Source organism: Nicotiana attenuata, unplaced genomic scaffold, assembly GCF_001879085.1.
Source record: "Nicotiana attenuata strain UT unplaced genomic scaffold, NIATTr2, whole genome shotgun sequence".
In the NCBI taxonomy this organism is placed as follows: domain Eukaryota; kingdom Viridiplantae; phylum Streptophyta; class Magnoliopsida; order Solanales; family Solanaceae; genus Nicotiana; species Nicotiana attenuata.
Genome location: NW_017671217.1, coordinates 224927 through 245954, shown reverse-complemented (window position 1 = coordinate 245954; position 21028 = coordinate 224927). Strand labels below are relative to the sequence as shown.

General features: G+C 36.6%; 2 protein-coding genes across 2 annotated transcripts; one reads left to right on the top strand and one right to left on the bottom strand.

The window, feature by feature from the left end:
• Positions 1–8161: 8161 nt before the first annotated feature.
• Positions 8162–12972, top strand: LOC109206773 (F-box only protein 6). The gene is made up of 2 exons (XM_019369634.1): positions 8162–8451; positions 11469–12972. Exons 1-2 carry the CDS (start codon positions 8300–8302, stop codon positions 12706–12708), a joined length of 1392 nt encoding a protein of 463 aa, XP_019225179.1. The 5' UTR covers positions 8162–8299; the 3' UTR covers positions 12709–12972.
• A 330-nt stretch (positions 12973–13302) lies between these two features.
• LOC109206772 (stress-associated endoplasmic reticulum protein 2-like) lies at positions 13303–15571 on the bottom strand. The gene is made up of 3 exons (XM_019369633.1): positions 15423–15571; positions 13727–13883; positions 13303–13621 (listed from the first exon to the last, which is right to left on the bottom strand). Exons 1-3 carry the CDS (start codon positions 15423–15425, stop codon positions 13575–13577), a joined length of 207 nt encoding a protein of 68 aa, XP_019225178.1. The 5' UTR covers positions 15426–15571; the 3' UTR covers positions 13303–13574.
• Positions 15572–21028: the final 5457 nt, after the last annotated feature.

Here is a 21028-nt window from a genome sequence, read left to right as displayed (position 1 = left end):
ATGGCTAAGGGTGAACTCAAGCCCAGCTTCCTCCGCAAAGAACCTCATCATCAATACTATCCTCCAAAACAACGGGTGAACCTGTGCCAAGGTAGCCCGATATCTTAGACAGATGTCAAGCACGACCCTATCAAGATGGCCCAACGTAAAAGGGTACGTATATACGTTCAAAAACCCCTCTACATGGGCCATGATGTCCTCTTCTGGGGAAGGTACCTGCAGTACCACCTTTTCTCCCCATCCACAGTCTCTCCTCACTACCTCGAGGTGTTGCTCTCCTATTGATGAAATGGACCTTGATGCATGCTCCCAATGGCCCTGAACATTGGGGGGTCTCTCTAACGTAAGTCCCTCCTCGAAACAAAACATCTCGAGGTTGGCTCACCGGACGCCGGTGATGTACCACCAACCGAGCGGGAAGTAGAGGTGGAACTCTCCTCTTCGTGGTGAACGGGCTTGGGCGTAACAACCATAACTATGGTAAAACAAGAAAAGGGAAATAAGAGCTTAGGCGAAAGCTTCGAATTAAAATAGTGATAGAGCTGACGCAAGGATGGAGAGCTCTATGAAAAGGATAACTGCTCAAAGAAGCAGAATCCTCAAATAACAGGAAATCAAACTCATATATAGAGTAAGCGGCGACTGTCCGCCTAACCTAAAAAAACAATTAATTATAACTAGGACATTATCACTTCTGGGGAAGCGTACCGGCGGGATCACCTCGGTCGCTTCATGGCCGTGTCATACGAATGGCGTTGTCGTATTACGATCAAAGGATTAAAAGATTCCCATATCAACCTAACCTCGAGATGGTGCCCGATCTCGAGGATCTCTGTTAACGATGGTCTCCAAAGAGCTACCTACATAAACCTAGCCTCGAGATGGTGCCCGATCTTGAGGATCTCTCTAGGTCCGAGTCAGTTTTCACTCGAGGGCTATCAATAACGCCTTAGGGCTATCCTCATCTTATGTTCAAAGTAAGTTTTCGAGGCCGCTCGAGTTCAGGCAAACCCTCACTTAGGGACCATCTGTAACGCCTTAAGGCTATCCTCATTTTGTAAGTTCAAAACAAATTTTAGCTCGATTGGGAGCCACCCGAGCTCAAGCAAACTATCCCTCGGGATTACCAATGGTGCCTAAAGGTCTAACCTTTATTTTGAAGAAATTTGAGGCCCCACCCTCATTCAATTCGAACTCGGATGTCCCAACGGCTTAAGTTTATATCGGATCAATCCAGACTTAGTTCGAGGGGATCCGGCACAAGACAAAAGCAAATTGAAGAAACTAATGTATTAATAAACAACGATTACAAAAGCCCACAAGGGGTCCTTACACAGAAACAAAGAAGCAAAAAACAACAACTAAAGAGCCTAAACTATTCTCGAGGGTATATCCTCGGACGCGACATCTGCGAAAGCCATTCCTACAAGGATCCCATGTCAATCTTCAGAGCAATACCTTCGAGAGACTCCTCCGAGACAGCTATAGCCTATCAAAGAGCAAAAGCTTTTAACAAGCAGGGAAAATTGTGGCTTGGTAAAAAAATTGGCGAGTACGGGTCTCGTCAGCACTACTATTATGAAGCAACTTCTTGAGACATTGCACCGGTGTGGGATGCAAAAGTTAGTAGATAATACCACCTCACTCCATGGAAAGCAAAAGGAATAAGGTGCTACACCAGGTTGAAGTTAAGAGAGATGAGCAGCGGTTCACGGTCCACATATCCTCTGATACGGGGATAATTTGAAGCCCCTCTCTCATTATTTCGGGCCAAAAACAACAAACCAGTACGATCCCAATCGGTGGGGAAAAGCTCTAAAAAAGAGCCATGGCACAACTGGCAAAACCGCTGCCGTGTGACCTTACGGTCACAGGCTTGAACCATGGAATGGATGAGGATGAAGAGAGAAAGGGTTAAAGGCTATTGAAGAATAAATGGGTGAAAGTTTGGTTCAGGTAACCTCCCATTTATAGAAAAGTAGTAACGTAACCGATAGCGCAATCAATGCCTTTGAGAAACGTATCAACAGGCGCAATCAATTCCTTTGAGAAACGTATCAACAGGCGCAATCAATGCTTCTTTGGGAAACAGATCGGCGCGCGATATCACCGTTTTTTGGGAAAATGAATCGACGGTGCATTAAACGCTTCTGGGAAGATGCACTGGTGGGATGTTTCAATCATCACAAAAGCTTACGTCATAAGCATGACTCCACCGCGAGAGGCTTGAGGAAGTCGATGTCAAAGTCGTTTAATATCATTTTATTCTAAGAAATGCGGGGACTATCTGTGTACGGCTAAAATCGGAGAGTCCGATTTTATGGTCGTTATGGCACTTTGTAAGACCGTCCCCAGAAGGGTCGAGGCTCAGCTCGAGGTTCGACCCCGAGGGTTCTCAATGTTAGACCTCGAGGCAATGCAAATTGATGACTATGATGAGCAAACGAGAAGTTCCCAAGGCACGTGGTTAAAGCTTACCAAGTCTATTAGGCTAGTACAAGCCCGTACTGTAGCATTAAATGGTTGTACCAGCCTCATATCCTTATAATAAATGCATATGTACTATATTGGGATTCCCCCTCCTATATAAAGGGGATTCTTGTCATTTTGTAAGAGGATCATAACATTCAATACAAGAATAAGAACATTCTCTTCTCTCTAACTTAAACATATTCTCCCTTAATTTTATAACTTATATTTATTACATTGCTTACATTTATTGTGTTTCATTGATTGTTCTTCATTTATTACTCATCATTGATCATAAAGAGCCTTCATTAAAGCTCTTAGAACTGTTAGTCCCTCATCGGCTGTCCACAGCCTAACGCTTAGCTCGACCCCGAGGCCCTGTATAGCCTAGCTCGAGGCCCCGATTCTCAGTCAAGCAGTTTGCTTGTCACACTACTTTCAAGCTCTTATCTTATTTTTTAATCTCACACTTAGCATCTACTGCCTAACAACTAGCATAAAAATAAATCACGTATTTTTAGAACCACAAAATCAAATCTAATTGTAGTTACCATTTTCAAGGTAAACAAAGTAATTGGAAGAGGCTACTTGAATCATTGATTAAACCTAGTTAGGAGAATAATCGAGAGAAGTTTTCCTAAAGACCAATCCACTACGCATTCTTGCATATCTTCACGTGCTTAAATTAGGTTCATCTTGTGAGGTTAAGACTTAATCGAGAGAGGAGTTTTTGCTGAACGTTTGAAAAAATAATTGAGTGAATTCCGGAGACTCACTTCAACATTAGAAGTGAATTATCTAGAGTTAGATCTCGAACATTTATCTTGCACCTATCCTATGAAAACCCTATCTTCTCCCACTGATAAACTTCGTTGCTTATTCCTTTTCTTGATAGTCACTAGTCAATAACTTTAGATTCTTAGTTAATTTTGGTCTTATTCATATAAATCTCAACTGTTGCTCCTCTTGTATTTCTAATTCAAGAATATTTTTCTTTTTGTTTTATTATTCCCTTTTTACGTTTGGTGTTCTTTGATTATGTGCAAGTTACATGTTAAGATTGGTGCATGAATCAAGCTTCTGCGAAAGAATTGCTACCATACAAGCCAGATTTAGAAACAAAACATAACTGAGGAAGGAAAGAGATCTCACCGAGAAGCTAGAAAAGGTTGGGCAATCCTCAACCCAAGAAACTATGGCTGGAAACGGTGATAATAATCTAGATTTGGATGCAAGAGAGGCAGCCCGCCTCCGAGAAAAAGCTGCGTGGTATGTTGAGGAAGCAGTTATTAGAGATGCACAAAACATCTACGAAAAGAGAGGGGTCACAAACTAAATTAGCATCAACCTTTGCCTGGGAGACCACTTGGCTATTATGCTAGACCGGTCTACAATCAAGGATTATCCAGTATTAAACAACCTCCAATAGCAGCAAATAATTTTGAGTTGAAGCAAGGGTTGCTTCAAACCCTTCAGAATTGTTGTGTCTTTAGAGGAAAACCAAACGAAAATCCATACACACATCTAATGGATCTCGAGGAGATTATGAATACCTTTCAATACAATAGGGTGTCACAAGATGCAGTGTACTTAAGGGAATTCCCCTTTTCACTCAAAGATGATGCGAAGGAGTGGCTTCGAAGCTTGCCTAGTGGATCTATTAGAACCTGGGAGGAGATGACCAGAAAATTCCTTCAGAAATATTTCTCCTCAGCTAAGACGGGCATGATTAGAAGAGAAATCCATAACTTCTGCCAGAAAGAGACTGAAACTATTTTTGAAGCATGGAAGAAGTTTAAGGAGATAGTTAGAAAGTGTTAACATAGTGGAATTGAGCTTTGGATGCAACTCCAGGACTTTTGGGGAGGATTGACACCAGCCTCGCGTAGAACATTGAGCAATGTAGTTGGAGGTCCTTTGATGAAGAAGACTCCAGAGGAGATAGTTACAATTCTTGACGAGTTATCTGAAGATACTAATAGTGGCCCTCTGAGAGTGCTGAAAGAAGAAGATCAACTGGTGTTCACCAAATTGATGCTAATACATCTGTGCAGGTAACTTGATGTTAATACATCTCTGCAGGATTTTAGTAGGTGCCTTGTCTTAGCTTCGTCACTACCTTGTCGGGGTTAGGCTCGACACTTAGTGAGTACATTGGGTCATTTATACTCATACTATTCTTCTGCACTTCTTGTGCAGATCCTGAAATTAGTACCAACAGAGTCCCGAGAGGTACTTAGCAGATACCAGACAGTGATTCAAGGTAGAGTTGCACTCCGTTCGTAGGCCTTAGAGCCATTTTTCTATTTTCGTTGTGCTATTCTATTTTATTTTTGACAATATTATATTGTTTTCCAAACATTGTAATTAGTTTAATCTGGAAGCTCATGTACTTATGACACCAAGTCTTGTGATGGTTTACGTTAGCTATTGATTTTATAACTTGTTATGTTATCACAGAGTTGCTTTTACGTTATGTTATTGTTCAGTTGTCAGATTTTTATTTCTTCTCCTTTCGTATTATCTGTTGTATTGGCTTGCCAGCCAAGCATTGTTAGGCTCCATTATGACCCCAATTGGATAGAATTTAGGGTCGTGACGAGCGTCAACTAAAGAATTTGGAGAAGCCCACATGATGATTATGATGGAGATATGAGAAAGCAACAAGAACAAAAAAGGTTGAAAAGTTCTTACACAAAAGCAACAATGGAGTTCGGAAAATTTCAGGAAAAAAAGTTCGAGTGAAAGGTAACAAGAACAAAGGAGGAAGACAGTTCTTATAGGCGGGGTCATCATAACCATTGTAACTACTGCAGCGTCAGGACCTATAAGTGCTTGCCACATGTATGAAACTTTAAATGGAACTGACTAGATGTCCTTTTAGATTCAAAAACAATGACGGTTCTGTAGTAAATTCCGCCAAAAATCTTTCTGCGATACGCCAAAGATCATACCACCTCTCGGACATTTTCTGGAGAATTATTTGAAAAGTGGAAGGACTATCTGTATTGGTATAATCCAGCTCTGACATGTGGATAGATCGCATGATGGCACGACGTTGCTTGAAATAAATTCTATCACAGGGACAAGATAGTAGCGGAACTTTGCCTTCACAAAAAGTGTATATGGTCTGGTGGCCCCTTTCCAGAGAGACAAGGGTTGTATCCCGGTGAAGCTTCCCAAAATTGGTTCTACGGATCCATCAAAGAAGTCGCAGCTCCAGGTTTGACTTGGCCTCAATCATCCTCAGAATATTCGTGATCCACTTATATCCATTATGCCAAATACTCCTCCCACAACTCGCGAATATCTCGGCGGTTATTAACCACTTAGAGCGACGTGCAAAAGTGGGATGATTATGTGGACATTAGACTTAGGCTATAAGTACCCCCAATTCCCTTGTACTTTGGGGGTCATAAAAAGTTTTCGCTCAGCTTACTCATTAATCATAGCTATTATATTGTGATCAAGCTAGGCAGTTGTTCTCTCTTTATTTTGTCAAGCATTGTGGCTCATAACAAAGATCCATAAGATTATTCTTACTTTTGCTTATATATTTTCATTACTTTATTTACAGCTCTTTTAGCCTAATTCTACGATTCATTTAACTAAGCTTTGATTTGAACCAGTTGCCAGCAACCTCATTAAAAATAAATTTGACTACTATTCCTGACACTATTTTTGTAGTAAAAAAAGGTGTAATTTATAAATTGCGGAGACCATAATTTATCTTTGTGTTTTAATGAATTGATTTTAATCAATTGATTATTTTAGTGAAACGATCGTTACTTGGACAAATGATAAAATGACTCAAGGTTTTATATGAAACCAAGGAGGTGGAAATGGTTGCCATTTTGGGAAGAAATAATCAATTGAGGAAACACTGATTACAAGTTATGAACTATAAATAATGAGTGGACACCTTATAAAGTTGTTGGTAATTTTATTATTTCCTTAGATGGAAATACTTCTTGTTCTTTTAAGAATTTCATGTTTTATCCAATTTGCCAATTAAGTGACAATTCACCAAGTTGGTGAAGCATTTATTCTACTTGTTTCTTTGTTATTTTATTTTATTTTAACTTTTAATTGTTTGTTATCACCGTAGACAATTTGTCTTGCTTCTAAGGTTCCTTTCCCATTTCCTTATTTGTTTTTTAAAGTTATGTATATCAGAATTGAAAGTTTGAATTGTTTTTATCCTGCAAAGTGTTAAGTCTGTAATAATTCAACGAAAGAATACTTTGCACAGGAATTATATTCCGTGGGATTTCAACAAGTGACATTTTTTTTTGGCTAACCAACTTTTTGAAAATTTAAGACCTATTTGACTTTTGCGGTTTCATTGAAAAGATAAACTCTAGAGCCCGTTTGGACATAAGAATTTTTTCACTTTTTTTCCGAAAAAATTTCACTTTTTTCCGAAATCAATGTTTGGCCGTAAAATTTTCAATTTTCACTTGAAGATGAATTTTGAAATTTTTCAAAAAAATTTGAAAAACTCCAAAAAGCTGTTTAACCCAAAATTTTTATTCATGTTCAAAATAATTCTTAAAATTCAAATACTATTTTCACTTGAATTGTTTTTGAAAATTTACCATTCTTATGTCCAAACGCCCATCTAGTTTAATCTCTACACTCTAGTTTAGTTTTAAAACGAGAATATAGAATTTCAACATGTTTATGGGTAGGAGTTAAAATCGGATGAAGCAAATATAAAATTGTAGATTAAGATTAAAGAGTAAAATTAAATTATTTTTCACATGCTAACATAAGAGTAGAGAATACACAATTAGTTATTGGTAGCCAAAAGATTATTGCATTCTTATTGGAGTTGTGTTGATTGAGTTATCCCATTAGAGGAAAAGAAAAATTAAAATGAATTTTGCACGTTAATGATTTTGTTCCTCAAGCTTCGATAAAAGAAGAGGATTGTAGTATGTTGACGACTAATATAAAAATACTATAAATTATAATAAATGAATTTGAATAAAATAGGAAGAATAAAAAACATCGATACTTATAATTTTGAGATGCAGGTATAGTTATACCTTGATTAATTTAGTAGGTACTCCATTCGTTTCAGTTTATGTAAACTTATTTTTTTTTTGGTCCGTTTAAGAAAAATGATCATTTCTAAATTTAGAAATAATTTAACTTAAATTTCGAATCTACCCAAATAGTTCACATAAATTGAAAAGGAGAGAGTAAGCTAGCGTTTGGCCATAGATCCCAAATTTATTTTGAAAAATCTGATTTGGGTTTGGTTTGAAGATTAAAATGTGTTTGGACATACGTTTTCAAAACATGTTTTCCAACTTTATTTTGGAAAAACATGTATATAATTCCCAAGTTTTGGGATTTTGGCCCAATAGCTGATTTTGGGATTTGGGATTTGGCCAAAATATGGGCAAAATTTATGGCCAAATATGAGTTTTGAAAATAAATCCCAAATTTATTTTGGCAAAACTCATGGCCAAACGGGGCCTAAGATTTTTGTTGTAGAGAAGAGAAAAATGGAAATGAAATGAGAAAGAAGAAGGTTAGAATGGGAAAAAGAGGAAGGAATAAATAAAGATGGTATGAGAATTGATTAGAAAGGGGGAAAAGTTGCGTACACGGTCAATACTACTCATGATCAAAGGGACCCTAGCTGACGTGTTAATAAAGGAGTGGGTAATAAGTATCGCACACGAACAACAAAGAAAACTCAAAATAAGAGAGATTTTTCATTTCATTTCATTTTCAGATGGATGAATAGATAGATACAGAAAAGAGAGAGAGGTGGTGGGTGTGAATATGGTATAGGGCCTGAGACCCCTGAAAGGGCATGGAAGTGTTGGCCATGCTGAGGCAACTCATTGGACAAGTTAAACAACTCTTACAACAACAAAATACACACTCTCCTTCTTCTTCTTCCTCCTCTTCTTCCTCCAACTTCTCTTATCCTCTTCAATCGCCACCGCTTTTACACCTCCCAAGGTTTGTTTTTTCTCTTTCTTTCCTTATTTCCCCTCATGGGTTTTCTGTTAATTTTGAATTTTTGTGTGTATTTTTGTCGATCTGTATGATTAAATGGTGTTTGATATTGAATTCCCACTTTGTGAAATGTGCTTATTCCTTGCTTTCTTTGTGCTTTTAGTTTTAAAGGTTATGATATTTCTGAGGGCTTGGTTTTTTTTGTTCTATTTGCTGCGTTGATCAAATTGGGGAAATTGCATTGTTTTGTTAGTGTGGTGTTTTAATGTTTGGTAGTTCTTGAAATACTCAAATTGCTCTTATAAGTGTTCTTTAGCACTACCTAACTATCAAATTTGTAAACTTTAGGTCTTACAGCTTGGTCTTGCTTTTCTTTAGTGAATAAAAATATGTCACAGGTCTTGTTAAAATTCTGTTTTATTCACAACGGTGGTGCCTGGTTCAGCTTGCGCACACCTTTGCTATTCCATCGGTTACTTGTTACCTCCTACCAGTACAGTTAGCGGGTAACTCTGTCATAGTTATTGTTAAAATTTTAAGGGCTAATATATTCTGATCACCTGCAACTATGATAAGCTCACAATTCCTAGTCCGCAATGGTACAGTAGTTGTCCTAATTGTCTAATGAATCATATGTTGTTTCATTTGTGGTATTTTGCACTGTATGGTATTGGGTAAATTCCCAATGGCAGAATGAATGTTTGAATTTTCAAGAGGGATTCAAAGAAATCTAGCCAGGCAGCCAGCCTTAGCTTTTACTATCGAGATAGCTGGTCGTCGGCAGCCACTGGGTTAAGCCAATGGTCTTTTAGACAAGTTAAAGGCAGTTGATATGAAATGCAAACATATAGAAACAGTACTCATCAGGCTAGGAACTTGGTTCAAGTGTCCTTTAGGGATTGTTTTGCCATCCCCCACTTGGGGAAGAACATATATACTGTCTTGTAGTATTTCTGAAATGCGCGAACCCCGAGCTCTTTGTTTTACAACATGATACGTTCGCGAACTTCTTTACTGAGTTCAAAGTTTATCTTTCTAAGTAAGAGCCTTTGCAATTTAGCCAACAAAATAAAATTTTAATATACTCTAGTAGGTCTTTGTCGTTTGGAGAACAAAATTTTTTAACACCTTCAAAGACTGGTAAAAGCGGAATGAGATACTAGTTTCTCTGTTGGGATTGAGTGCTATTTTAAAATTATAATGATTTAAAACCTGTTTGGTAGTCTAAAACTTTCCTTCCTTTTGTGAAACACAATGCCAACCTATTTCTAACAAAGTACCCTCATGTAATGGATTTATCAAAGATGCTATATACAGCATAATTTTCCTCCATTTTGAAGTCTTTTACGGTTCTACAATTTGAGCATGTTGCATTCTCATTGCAAAGTCCAGTCATATGGAATGCATGGAACTCAAAGCTTTCGTCTTCTTTGCCATCATTTTTCTTTAAACATAAGCGGATGGAGGGCAAAGTTCTACTCAAAACAATAGTGAGGATTAGTAGAATCGAAGTTGAAACTCATTTTCAATTGGAAGATAGAATCTTTTAGAAAGCAAAAGTAGTGGAGCTTACATCAGGATGATACTTGTCTTGCTGGAGATGGTTGTCTGCTTGCACGAACTCAATGCTATACTTATGATTTCTAGCATTTCTTTTTTCTTTTCTTGATAGTGGTGGTGTCCAGGACAGCTTACGCGTACCTCGCTGTTCCATCGGGTACATGTTCTTTTCCACCCGAAGAGAAAGCTTAGGAAGACTTGAACAATCACCTAGTAAATTTTGTCCTTGCTAGTATTTGTACCTTGGTGCCCCATGGTTATCACCCTTTTCATTGACCACTGGGCCACATACTTGAGTACAGGTTTCTAACATCTTTGTGGCTTATGTGCATTTGAACACATTTTCCTCCCCTTTAAGTAACATTAACTGGTGTGGTGTAGAATAACCGGAATCATTTGAAAGTCACATAGTATTTACATGTATTTGCTAGCTACTTTGTGTATTGGTGAGTGAATTAAGTGGAATATTCACATGTTAAGATTGTCTATCGGAAACATCCTCTCTGCCTTAACAAGGTAGGGGTAAGGTTTGCGTGCAGGTTACCCTCCCCAAACCCCACCTGTGGGATTACACTGAGTTTATTGTTGTTGTTGTTGTTGTTGTTGTTATTCACATGTTAAGACTAGCAGTTATGTTCTAGAGATATGTAGAAGAACAATTAGGGAATGCTACTTATAGTAATAGGCTTATTTTTGGATATTTCCAAGTTATTAGGTATGCTAATTCTTACTTTCAGAATAAAAGGTTTATTGGCGCTTCCACTATGTAACGACTTAGGTTGAGGATGTTGGTTACACAGTTCTGGCTAAAATGCATTAATTTGTGCATTGGTCAAACTTGACCATAAAAGTGAAACATGTGAAAAACAAATCGGAATGTTTTGGAAAGTTATGGAACATGAAAAAGCCCTCCATGTTTAATGTTCTCTTAGACATGATGGTAATCATATGAATTAAATGAGCTAGTAAAAATAGAACTTTGTAAGTTAAGCATGTTTGTGTAATCGAACTTTCTCGCTAGCTTTGCCAAGGTTGAGGTGCAGAACCTATATTTACCTAATCTGGAAGTCTGGAATCTTCTCAAATGCCTTAGCATTTTAGATAGAGCAGATGCAGTGCTACGGTATCCATTACGGGGTAATTTTGCTGAGTTCCTTTGATATGGTTCTCTCAAGCTTCTTAGTATACTATATTTTTTTACTTGTGTTAGGTTTGGGTAGGTCAGTTCACCTGGAGGATCGAGCTCCCAATTCAAACTTTTTTCTTGAATAGCAAACAATAAAACTAGTATCTAAATCCATGGTTATACCCAATTTTGGATTCGCCTATTAAGGGTCAACTTGGCGTTCAGTCCTTTTTCAGTTTCTCATATTTATATGATTACATTGATTCACTGCATAATTTGAAACTTTTTAGCTTGGAAGAAAATATGTGAATGAACCAGGTTTGTATCTGTGCAGGTGTTATGTTTTGAATCTTGATGACAGTTCTGCTGAAGACAGTTGCTACAATATCATTATGACTGCTGGAAAATCTGAAAATCTCAAGATGTTGGAACCTGGCAAGCCTCCACCAAAAAAGAAAGCTCGGAAGGAGAGGAATCGAGGAAAAGTGACTGGAACTTCATGCTCCATAGAGAATTTGGATCCGCAAGTATGGAAAGAATTTCCTGAAGACTTATTTGAAGCTGTTATTGCAAGACTACCAATTGCCACTTTTTTCCGCTTCAGATCTGTCTGCCGCAAATGGAACTCAATGCTGATGTCCCAAAGTTTTTCTGAACAGTGCACCCAAGTTCCTCAACCACAACCGTGGTTCTACACCATTACTCATGAAAACGTGAATACTGGAGCCATGTACGACCCTACATTGAAGAAATGGCACCATCCTACTATACCTGCACTGCCGACCAAGTTGATAGTCTTGCCAGTTGCTTCTGCAGGAGGTCTTGTCTGTTTCCTTGATATTGGACATAGGAGCTTCTACGTATGCAACCCTCTTACTAGGTCCTTTAAAGAGTTACCAGCCAGATCTGTTAAGGTGTGGTCTCGTGTGGCAGTAGGGATGACATTGAGTGGGAAATCAGCTTACAGTATCCTTTGGGTTGGTTGTGATGGTGAATTTGAAGTTTACGACTCCAGAAAGAACTCTTGGACTCGTCCAGGAACTATGTCCTCAAATGTTAAGCTCCCTATGGCACTCAACTTCAAGTCGCAGACAGTCACCATCGGTAATAAATTTTACTTTATGCGCTCAGAGCCTGATGGAATCGTGTCCTATGACATGGTTACTGGGATCTGGAAGCAGTTCATTATCCCTGCACCCCTACATCTGAGTGATCATACACTAGCAGAATGTGGGGGCCGCATAATGCTTGTCGGGCTGCTGACAAAGAATGCAGCCACTTGCGTGTGCATATGGGAACTGCAAAAGATGACTCTTTTGTGGAAGGAGGTTGACAGAATGCCAAATATATGGTGCTTGGAGTTTTATGGAAAGCACGTTCGGATGACTTGCTTGGGTAACAAAGGTTTGCTCATGCTATCTTTAAGATCAAGACAAATGAACCGGCTAGTAACGTACGATTTCTCAACCAGAGAATGGATGAAGGTCCCCGGTTGCGTGTTGCCCCGTGGGAGAAAGAGACAATGGATCGCGTGCGGGACTGCTTTTCACCCCCGTCTTACAGCTTTGGCTTGACTTGGGATGCCCAGTAAATTTCTAGTCACAGCAGAGTGCAATTTATTATATCATGTGGTTTTAGCTTTTCCCATCATAATCTGCAGCCTAGTCTTCTCTTTGCTGAGTTTATTTCCACTCTCTTGTATAAACATCTAGTTGTTAAGCTTTTCATTCCAGTGGACCAATCTACGGTTACTTATTATTACATTAAACGTACGACCTCTCAGAATTTGAGAATTTGTTATGTGTCTTATGTATCGGAAAATTTGTTTCTACCTTTTCTATTGTGGACCATGCATTTTACGTGTTTGGACTTTCAGATAGAATGGCGTTTTAACTTAAGATTGGTTAAATTTATTTATGGTGATTTGCCTGCTGTGCCTGTGAGTTCCAAAACGAGGAATTACAAGTATTGCACTTGTTTGTGATTGTTCCAAAAGATATTGTAAAGCAAGGATAGTTGGTGTGTGAGGTCCTGTAGATGTTTACTTGCATCACATGGACAAGTGCTCTCTGAATTGTGCATTACTGTTACTCATAACATATACGCAAGTGTTCTCTGAACTAACACGGCTATCCCTGCTCTTCAATAATATTAGGAAAATTCTTCCATTTGGTAATATATGTTTCCCAGCATAAAGGATTTTATAATAATCGTTTATACTAGAAGTGAAAGGATATTTAAGCCTCTGCAAGAACGCAATGGACAAAAATATACCAACACATGAGACAGGAGAAAATTTATACTTTTCCGAGTATCTCACAAGTTAAAAACAGTTCTATTGAAGTTTCTCTTCAATTTCTACATTGGGCTAAACTTTGAGAAAAACACTAATACAACAAGCAAGCAAAGCCTATAACACCAGCACTTGTAACTTCCATGCTTAAGCCATGCCCCCGCTGGTGGCAGTCCTTATTATCTGGAACAGAGCTGCAACGGCAGAAAAAGGATTAATTCAACCAAAAAGAAAACAAATGAAAAGCAAAGAAATATGCATGTAGTAACCTAAGTGACATGAAGATACAAAGATCTTACATGAGCCAATGACAACAAAGACAAAGAAACCAAGCAATATAGGGCCAACAGGATACTGGTTTCCCTTTTTTGCGGTAGTTTCAGGAACAGCTCCTCGCTTGGTAATGTTTTTCTCAAACCTCTCAATCTTCCTGTCAGCAAGACGTCTCGATGTCGTCTGATCATATGCAACAAAACAAAGGAATGATTCAGAACAAAATCTTGTTCAAACTACTAGTATATCTTTTTGAAAAGAAAGCATAGACAGCTTTCAACAAGCAACCAAGTCTCTAGTCGGACAGGATAAGCATCAAGCACTCTAGCAAGGAGCTCTAGTATTCAACATTCATACTACAAATATCCAATAACTTACACCTCCCCTCTGGTTTAGGGGTTTAGCAGAGGTAAGCCGCCTCTCTTTTGTCGTGAAATATCTATTACCTCCCTTTCTAAGCCTAAATCAATGCTGTCCATTTTAAAGGTAATCTGATCAAAATACCATCCTTTTCTTACGTTATTCACAGTGTCAATTTTGAGATGAAACTTAGAGCAAAGAATATGAGCACAAAAAAATAATAACTTAACAATTTGCAACCTTCTCCAATAGATAGAGGTTTTCCATACTGGATTCAAGGGTCCAGCTGACACAGTTGAAGATTGGAGAACTGCTCACTTTCAAAAGAATCCAAAGCAAACATACTATCAATTCTACACCAAAAAGCTAAATAAAATTGGGAAGTCCAACCTCTAAAGGTCTTTTGCGCATTAAGTAGGTAAGATACCCAAGTTTACCAATTGCATCAGACAACGAGAAAAGATCTACGCTCAAAAGACACATATCTTTTCCCTTTCGATTAATCATTGGATTTTGTCCCAAAAAAACCAATTGATAATTAGATATTTTAGTGAACCATTGGTTAATTATACATCTATATTTCCCTCTAAAATAACTTACTTAAGATAACTCCACCCATTACTTTCAAGGTAAATTATGTGCTACTTACTTGCAACAAAAAAAAAAGAGATCTATTTACAAAAAATTGTTCTGACTAACAAATCAACAAAATACTCAAAAGATGAATTGAAAATCAATCATCTGGCAATGGATCACAACAATTAAACAAATATGAGCCACAAGCAATGCCATTGTTACCAAAAACCAGAAAAAAAAATTAATGAAGAAAGGAAAAGACAAAATATAAGAAGTTATTGAACTGAGACGAAATTAATCATCAAATCAATCATGTGGCCTTGAATTTCAAATCTTAATTAAACTAATAAACCAGAAATAATAAATAAAAATAATCAGAGACTTAAATTCTATGGGTTCAACATTAAAGTTCATAGCATTGAACCCATTATATTTTTAAAATTATGGGTTCATATCTACTATTTTTTTCAATTTTAGTTAATTTTTACACATAGATTTATGTGAACCCGTTAACTCTAAGTTGAATCCGCCCTGGGAATATCCACGCAGGTACCAAAAGGGAGGACAGCAATTAATCCATCGTAACTTTACATTTCAAGATCTAAAATAAGAAAGGAAAAGACAATGTTTCGAGTTTATTGAATTAAAGTGAAATCAATGATCAGACAGATCACGGGATGACGGATCACAACAATTAGTAATCAAAATAATAAGCTTGGAGCAACGACATTGACACAAAAATTCATAAAAACAAAATTTAAAAACAGATTTAAGTTTGCGTATTACCATAGTTGAAGCGAATCCGGTGGCCGCTGATAGATGAGAACACGAAAAATTCAGCTAAGGGTTTCTTCTTCCACCTTTTCTCTGCCCCAATTTATTTTGACTTTTTATTCATTGAATTTCTAACTGCTTTTGAAAGATTTTATTTATAGCCGGGGAAGAAGGCAGGAGCCCATGAAAAACGCGTCACACTCCTTCCATTAATTGGACAAATGGGTCAAAAACCACGTATCTTTGCTTAGCTGTCCATATTTGATTGGGAAAGTTGTACACGTCGGAATCATTGGGCCTGGGCCTGTATTAAGAATGTTAATCTTCCGTACAAGGTCCACTATACTGAAGAATTCTCCCAAAGCCCATTCACAATAAGCCGCATAATTAAAAGAAAAAATCTCACTTTATACCTATTAATTCTAAACTATTTATTCTTTAATGCCCATACCCAAACTATTCACTACTCCTACCCATACTCCCCAAACTATTTACCCGCTAGTTGTTCCCAGAGTCAAGGCTTCAATCACAAAAAGCTTAGCTTTACTAAAATAAAGATTGGATACAGATTCTCTCTGAATAATCACTGTTATGTACAAGAGAATTTTAGCATACATTGGAAGGTGACCAACTGATAGCCGTAATCGAGGTTATTTGAAAAAATTGAACTAGGCTCTGGCCCCTTTCTCCTTTCTCTAATTGAGTAGTTTCCATGAACCATGCGATCAGAATTACATGTGGACAAAACTTACAAAGCCATGGTCTAGATACTTCATTAAGTACAAGAGCAGATTACATCCCAAATCCAAATTTTTGTGTGTATTTGAATATCCACCATTGTTGGGCTTGAAGCTCAATTTTATTTTTGAAGATTTTTTGTTTGATTCAAAGTGGGTGCTGTTAAATATTGCTTATAGTACCTTCTAGAAGTTCATACTGAAATTTGATAGCATTTGGACCTGATTTGAGGTGATTGAGATCGAAATTTTCAGTTGAAAATCGAAGAAGAACACAGCTACAGTATACCGCTACGGTATACAATATGCTGTAGGAGTATACAGCTATACTGCAACAATACACTATTATAGTTTACAAAACAGTATACCGCTACAATATACTAATATACTATAGGAGTATATAGTTATACTGCAACAATATACTATTATGGTATACAATATATTGTTATGGTATATGGTAATAATATGCGAGATAATATAACAATATGCTATAATAGTATACAATATACTATAATAGTATACTTATTACCCGTAAATTCACTTGCCTTTTCCCTTTTAATTTGTTTTAAGCTTTTACCCAGCGTGAGGGGCAAGTTGAAAATGCAATATATATATATATATATATATATATATATATATATATATATATATATATATGCAACGGTATACTCTTACAATTAGATCCTTTTAGAATTTTTTAAATATTTTATTGACAACTGATATTATTTTAGTTTAATAATTAAATTAATTTTTTTTAACTCATTGCGTACAATTGTATACCCTGTTGGTATAGCTATATACTATACTGGTATCAATGTTAGTTGATATCTTTTTGGTTGTATTAGCTACATTTAGTTGGTACACAATTTAATTTTTCTTTAGTAATAATATAAAAAAAAGAATAATAAAAAATAGTGAAACAGTAAATGAAATTAGATTATGAAGAGAAAAAGAATATAAAAAAAGAAGTTAAATGAAATTAGAAAAGGAAAAAAGAAAAAATATGAAGAAAACGAGAAAAAAGAAAAAGGAGAAAAGAAAAAAAAAGCATAGAAATAAAAAAGAATTGGAGAATAAAGAAAAAATTCCCCACAAAACCTACTATGGGTAGGAAATGTAATTAGTTTATGGGTAGGAAAATAAATGGGTAGACAAGGGTAAATAGTTTTGTTTTTGTAGGTAACTGTGTCAAAACCCCTAATTAAAAACCAAAATAATTACCCTGATTCTACCTATACAAAATAATTATGCGACCATACCCATATACTATTACGGTATATATATACTATTATAGTATACTGTTGCAGCATAGCTATATACTCTATTATTGTGTACTCTTACAGTATATTATGATACAATAGCAGTATATTATCGGGTAATTGTGTTTTTATTTAAGTTGAAAAATTGCACATTATACCGTTTCGATATATATATATATATATATATATATATATATATATATATATATATATATATATATATATATATATATATATATATATATATATATATACACACTATTACATTATACTATTGTAGTATAATTGTATACTCTTATGGTATATTTTGATACCGTAGCAGTATACTGTTTAGTAAATGTGTTTTTATTCAAGTTTCAGCTGAAATATTGCATATTATTGCAGTATATCATTTTGTTATTTTTTTTTCTTTAGGAAATCTTTATTTTCGGTCAATAGATTGTGTATCATATAATAAGTTCTAGTAATAATAATTCTCAGAGTTAGTTAATATCAGTATGCGGTTGCAAAGTTAACCTATTCATGTAATTCATTAACGAGATGTTTTGGATCGGGGGATCTTGATCTATGAATGCAGCAAAAAAAGTACAAAAAAACTCTTGAAGCCTTCAAACAAAAGCACATATGATGAAGAGATGAATAACGTGCAATGTAGGAAAATACAGGAGAGAGAAAACACAAAAAGGTAGAAAGTAATTAGCCGGCCAGATTCAATATTTATTTTTTTCTAGCCGATTCACATAGACATGGGCAGAGCTGAGAGCGAGTTAGGGGTTTGTCCGAACCCAGTAGCTTTTATTCAGACCCTGTATTTATTTGATGAAATTCATTAAACATGTATAAATTGTTAATTTAGAACCCAATAACGTGAAAATGATTGGAATCCCAAATGTTATGACCCAAAATCCATTAAAGATCATAATGGCGCCGGATACCGATGTCAGGCAAGCCAATTCTAATTACTAAATTTAAGTCTCATTTTACTACTATTTTTAAAATCATAGTTTTCCTTTAGTTTAATAGTGGATGGTGAAAATTTCAGAGTAAATAATAATGTTTTTAACAATCTCAATACTAAATAACTCATAATCATCCCAGAACCGGTGTCACAAGCGCATGAGCATTAAATAGGAAATAAAATAAAATACAGTAACTATCCGGAATACAATTGTGGACAGGAAAGGAAATGTAAATACTCTAAAGGAGACTGTCATGACCCAAAATCCACTAGTATGGATTAATCAAAATATGGATTAATTCAAAAATGAACTTCCGTGATCATATTAAAATACAAAATTGTAGTTAGAAACGTCACGAAAATCACCTCAATCGAAGCTCTAGAACTCAAGATATGCTCAAAATACCAAAAGAAAGCAGTCTGATTTTTTTATGCACCTGGATTTTCGCTTTTGCGTTAAAAACTCTGTACCTGCGCATTTCAAGCTGTCATTTCTGCTTTTGCGGACCATTTTTCGCACCCGCGGGGCTGCAGATGTGGACCCAACTTTGCATATGCGAAAACACCAGCACCAACTCTCTTCTCCGACACTAAAATGAGCATAACTCCCTCATATGATGTCCAAATTCGACGATTCTTTTGGCTATGGCTTCATAATTACGATACGGATCTAATACTTCAATCTAAACAGAAATTAGAGCTTATTTTCTTAATATGGTACCATTTATGCTTGAAGAAACGCCGTCGAAACATAAAAAACGAGGGCAACACAACCCAAACCTATCCGAAACTCACCCGATCCCCTCGGGACCCCGTTCAAACATACCAACAAGTCTCATATCATAATCGGAGCCTACTCGAGGCCTCAATAACACATAATAACATCGAAATGATGAATCACACCTCAATTCGAAATCAATGAACTTGAAACTTCAAACTTCTACAACTAATGTCGAAACCTATCAAGTCATGTCCGACTGACCTCAAATTTTGCAAACAAGTCACATTTGACATTACGGACCTGCTCCAACTTCCGGAATCAGAATCCGACGTCGATATCAAAAAGTCCACTCCCGGTCAAACTTTTCAAAATTTCAACTTTCGCCATTGCAAGCCAAATTCTACTGCGGACCTCCAAATTACAATCCGGACGCGCTCCGAAGTCCAAAATCACCCAACGGAGCTAACACAACCATCAGAAATCCAATCCGAGGTCAAATACTAAAAAGTCAAACTTGGTCAAATCTTTCAAATTTAAAGCTTCTAGTTGAGAATCATTCATCCAAATCAATTCCGAATAACTTGGAATCCAAACCGACGATTCGCATAAGTCATAATACATCATACAGAGCTACTCATGCTCAAAAACTACCGAGCGAAGTGCAAATGCTCAGAATGACTAGTCGAGTCGTTACAGAGACTTTGCTGGCTGTGGGTCGTAACATAAGATGCAGCTCACCTAAGTCCCCGTATCAACCACGCCACTGCGCCCACAAGGCCACTAGATATACGTGTGCCTGTCCAACAAAATGTACAACAAGTGTAGTATGAGTACGAGGATAACGCGTACCCAGTAAGTATCCCGTCTAACCTCGAAGAAGTAGTGACGAGTGATCGACTCCAACACTTACTATGGGCTATAAATAAATTGTTAATGATATGATTTAAGCATGAGTTATATAAAACGGCTGTAAGCTCAATATTTTGATGTAAGTAAGCAATTCTTTTATAATTAAGAAATCTCAAAATTTATTTCTCATCAATTAACAATTTACCCAAGAGGCAATATCATTTATTATAAATTTCAATGAAATCAATTCAATCATGTGCAAATCATGCCGAGGTCGTACAACCCGATCCAACATCAATATTTAAACTATGCACTGCCGATGGTCGAACGACGCGAACCATAGATGCATCTATCAAATCTGTCGAGGCGTACGACCCGCTCCACGAAAGAAAAATACAATCAAACAGTCAATCAAGAATTTATTAAGGAGCAATTATCCAAGGAAAATGTCAATTCTCATTTAATGGTCAAGAAAACAAAGTTTAACCTTTTAAAAATTCATTTACCAAGTTCAATATGATTTAAGCAATTTAAATTAGCAATAAGGTTACAAATATCGCAAGTATAGCATGATTTGGATCCTAGACTACCCGGACTTAAGTATAATAGTAGCTACGCACAAACTCTCGTCACCTCGTGTGGGGTTAATTCCCTCTTACAAGGATAGAAAGGAGACTTACCTCGCTCCAAAATTCCATAATCGGCTCCCAAGACTTTCAAACAACTCAAATCGATTGCCAACGCTCTAAAACTAGTCAATAATTGAGAATTCCATAAATATATACTCAAATACTCATTATAACCCTATTTACAACAATTCCAACTCCGTTCGAAAAGTCGATACAATCACCCTCGGGCCCACGTGCCCGGATTCCAAAAATTTTCTAAGATAAACTTTACCCATAACCCCACAAACTCAAATATATAATTTATTTCCAGTTCCATGCCTATATTTGTGGTCAAAATCCAAAATACCAATTTCAAGGGTTTTCTTCCAAATCCCAAATTTCTACAAATTTTCATGTCTAAATCCATATATAAACCTTGTATTTAACTCACAACTAGTAGAAATCACTTACCTTTTGATGATGATG

Excerpts from the sequence above, each read along its gene's own strand:
- LOC109206772 (XM_019369633.1), bottom strand. Across the intron at positions 13,622-13,726 it reads CTTTGTTGTCATTGGCTCAT|CTCTGTTCCAGATAATAAGG; the intron begins GTAAGATCTTTG and ends CTGCCGTTGCAG.
- LOC109206773 (XM_019369634.1), top strand. The coding sequence starts at position 8,300 with ATGGAAGTGTTGGCCATGCTGAGGCAACTCATTGGACAAGTTAAACAA. Across the intron at positions 8,452-11,468 it reads CCGCTTTTACACCTCCCAAG|GTGTTATGTTTTGAATCTTG; the intron begins GTTTGTTTTTTC and ends GTATCTGTGCAG.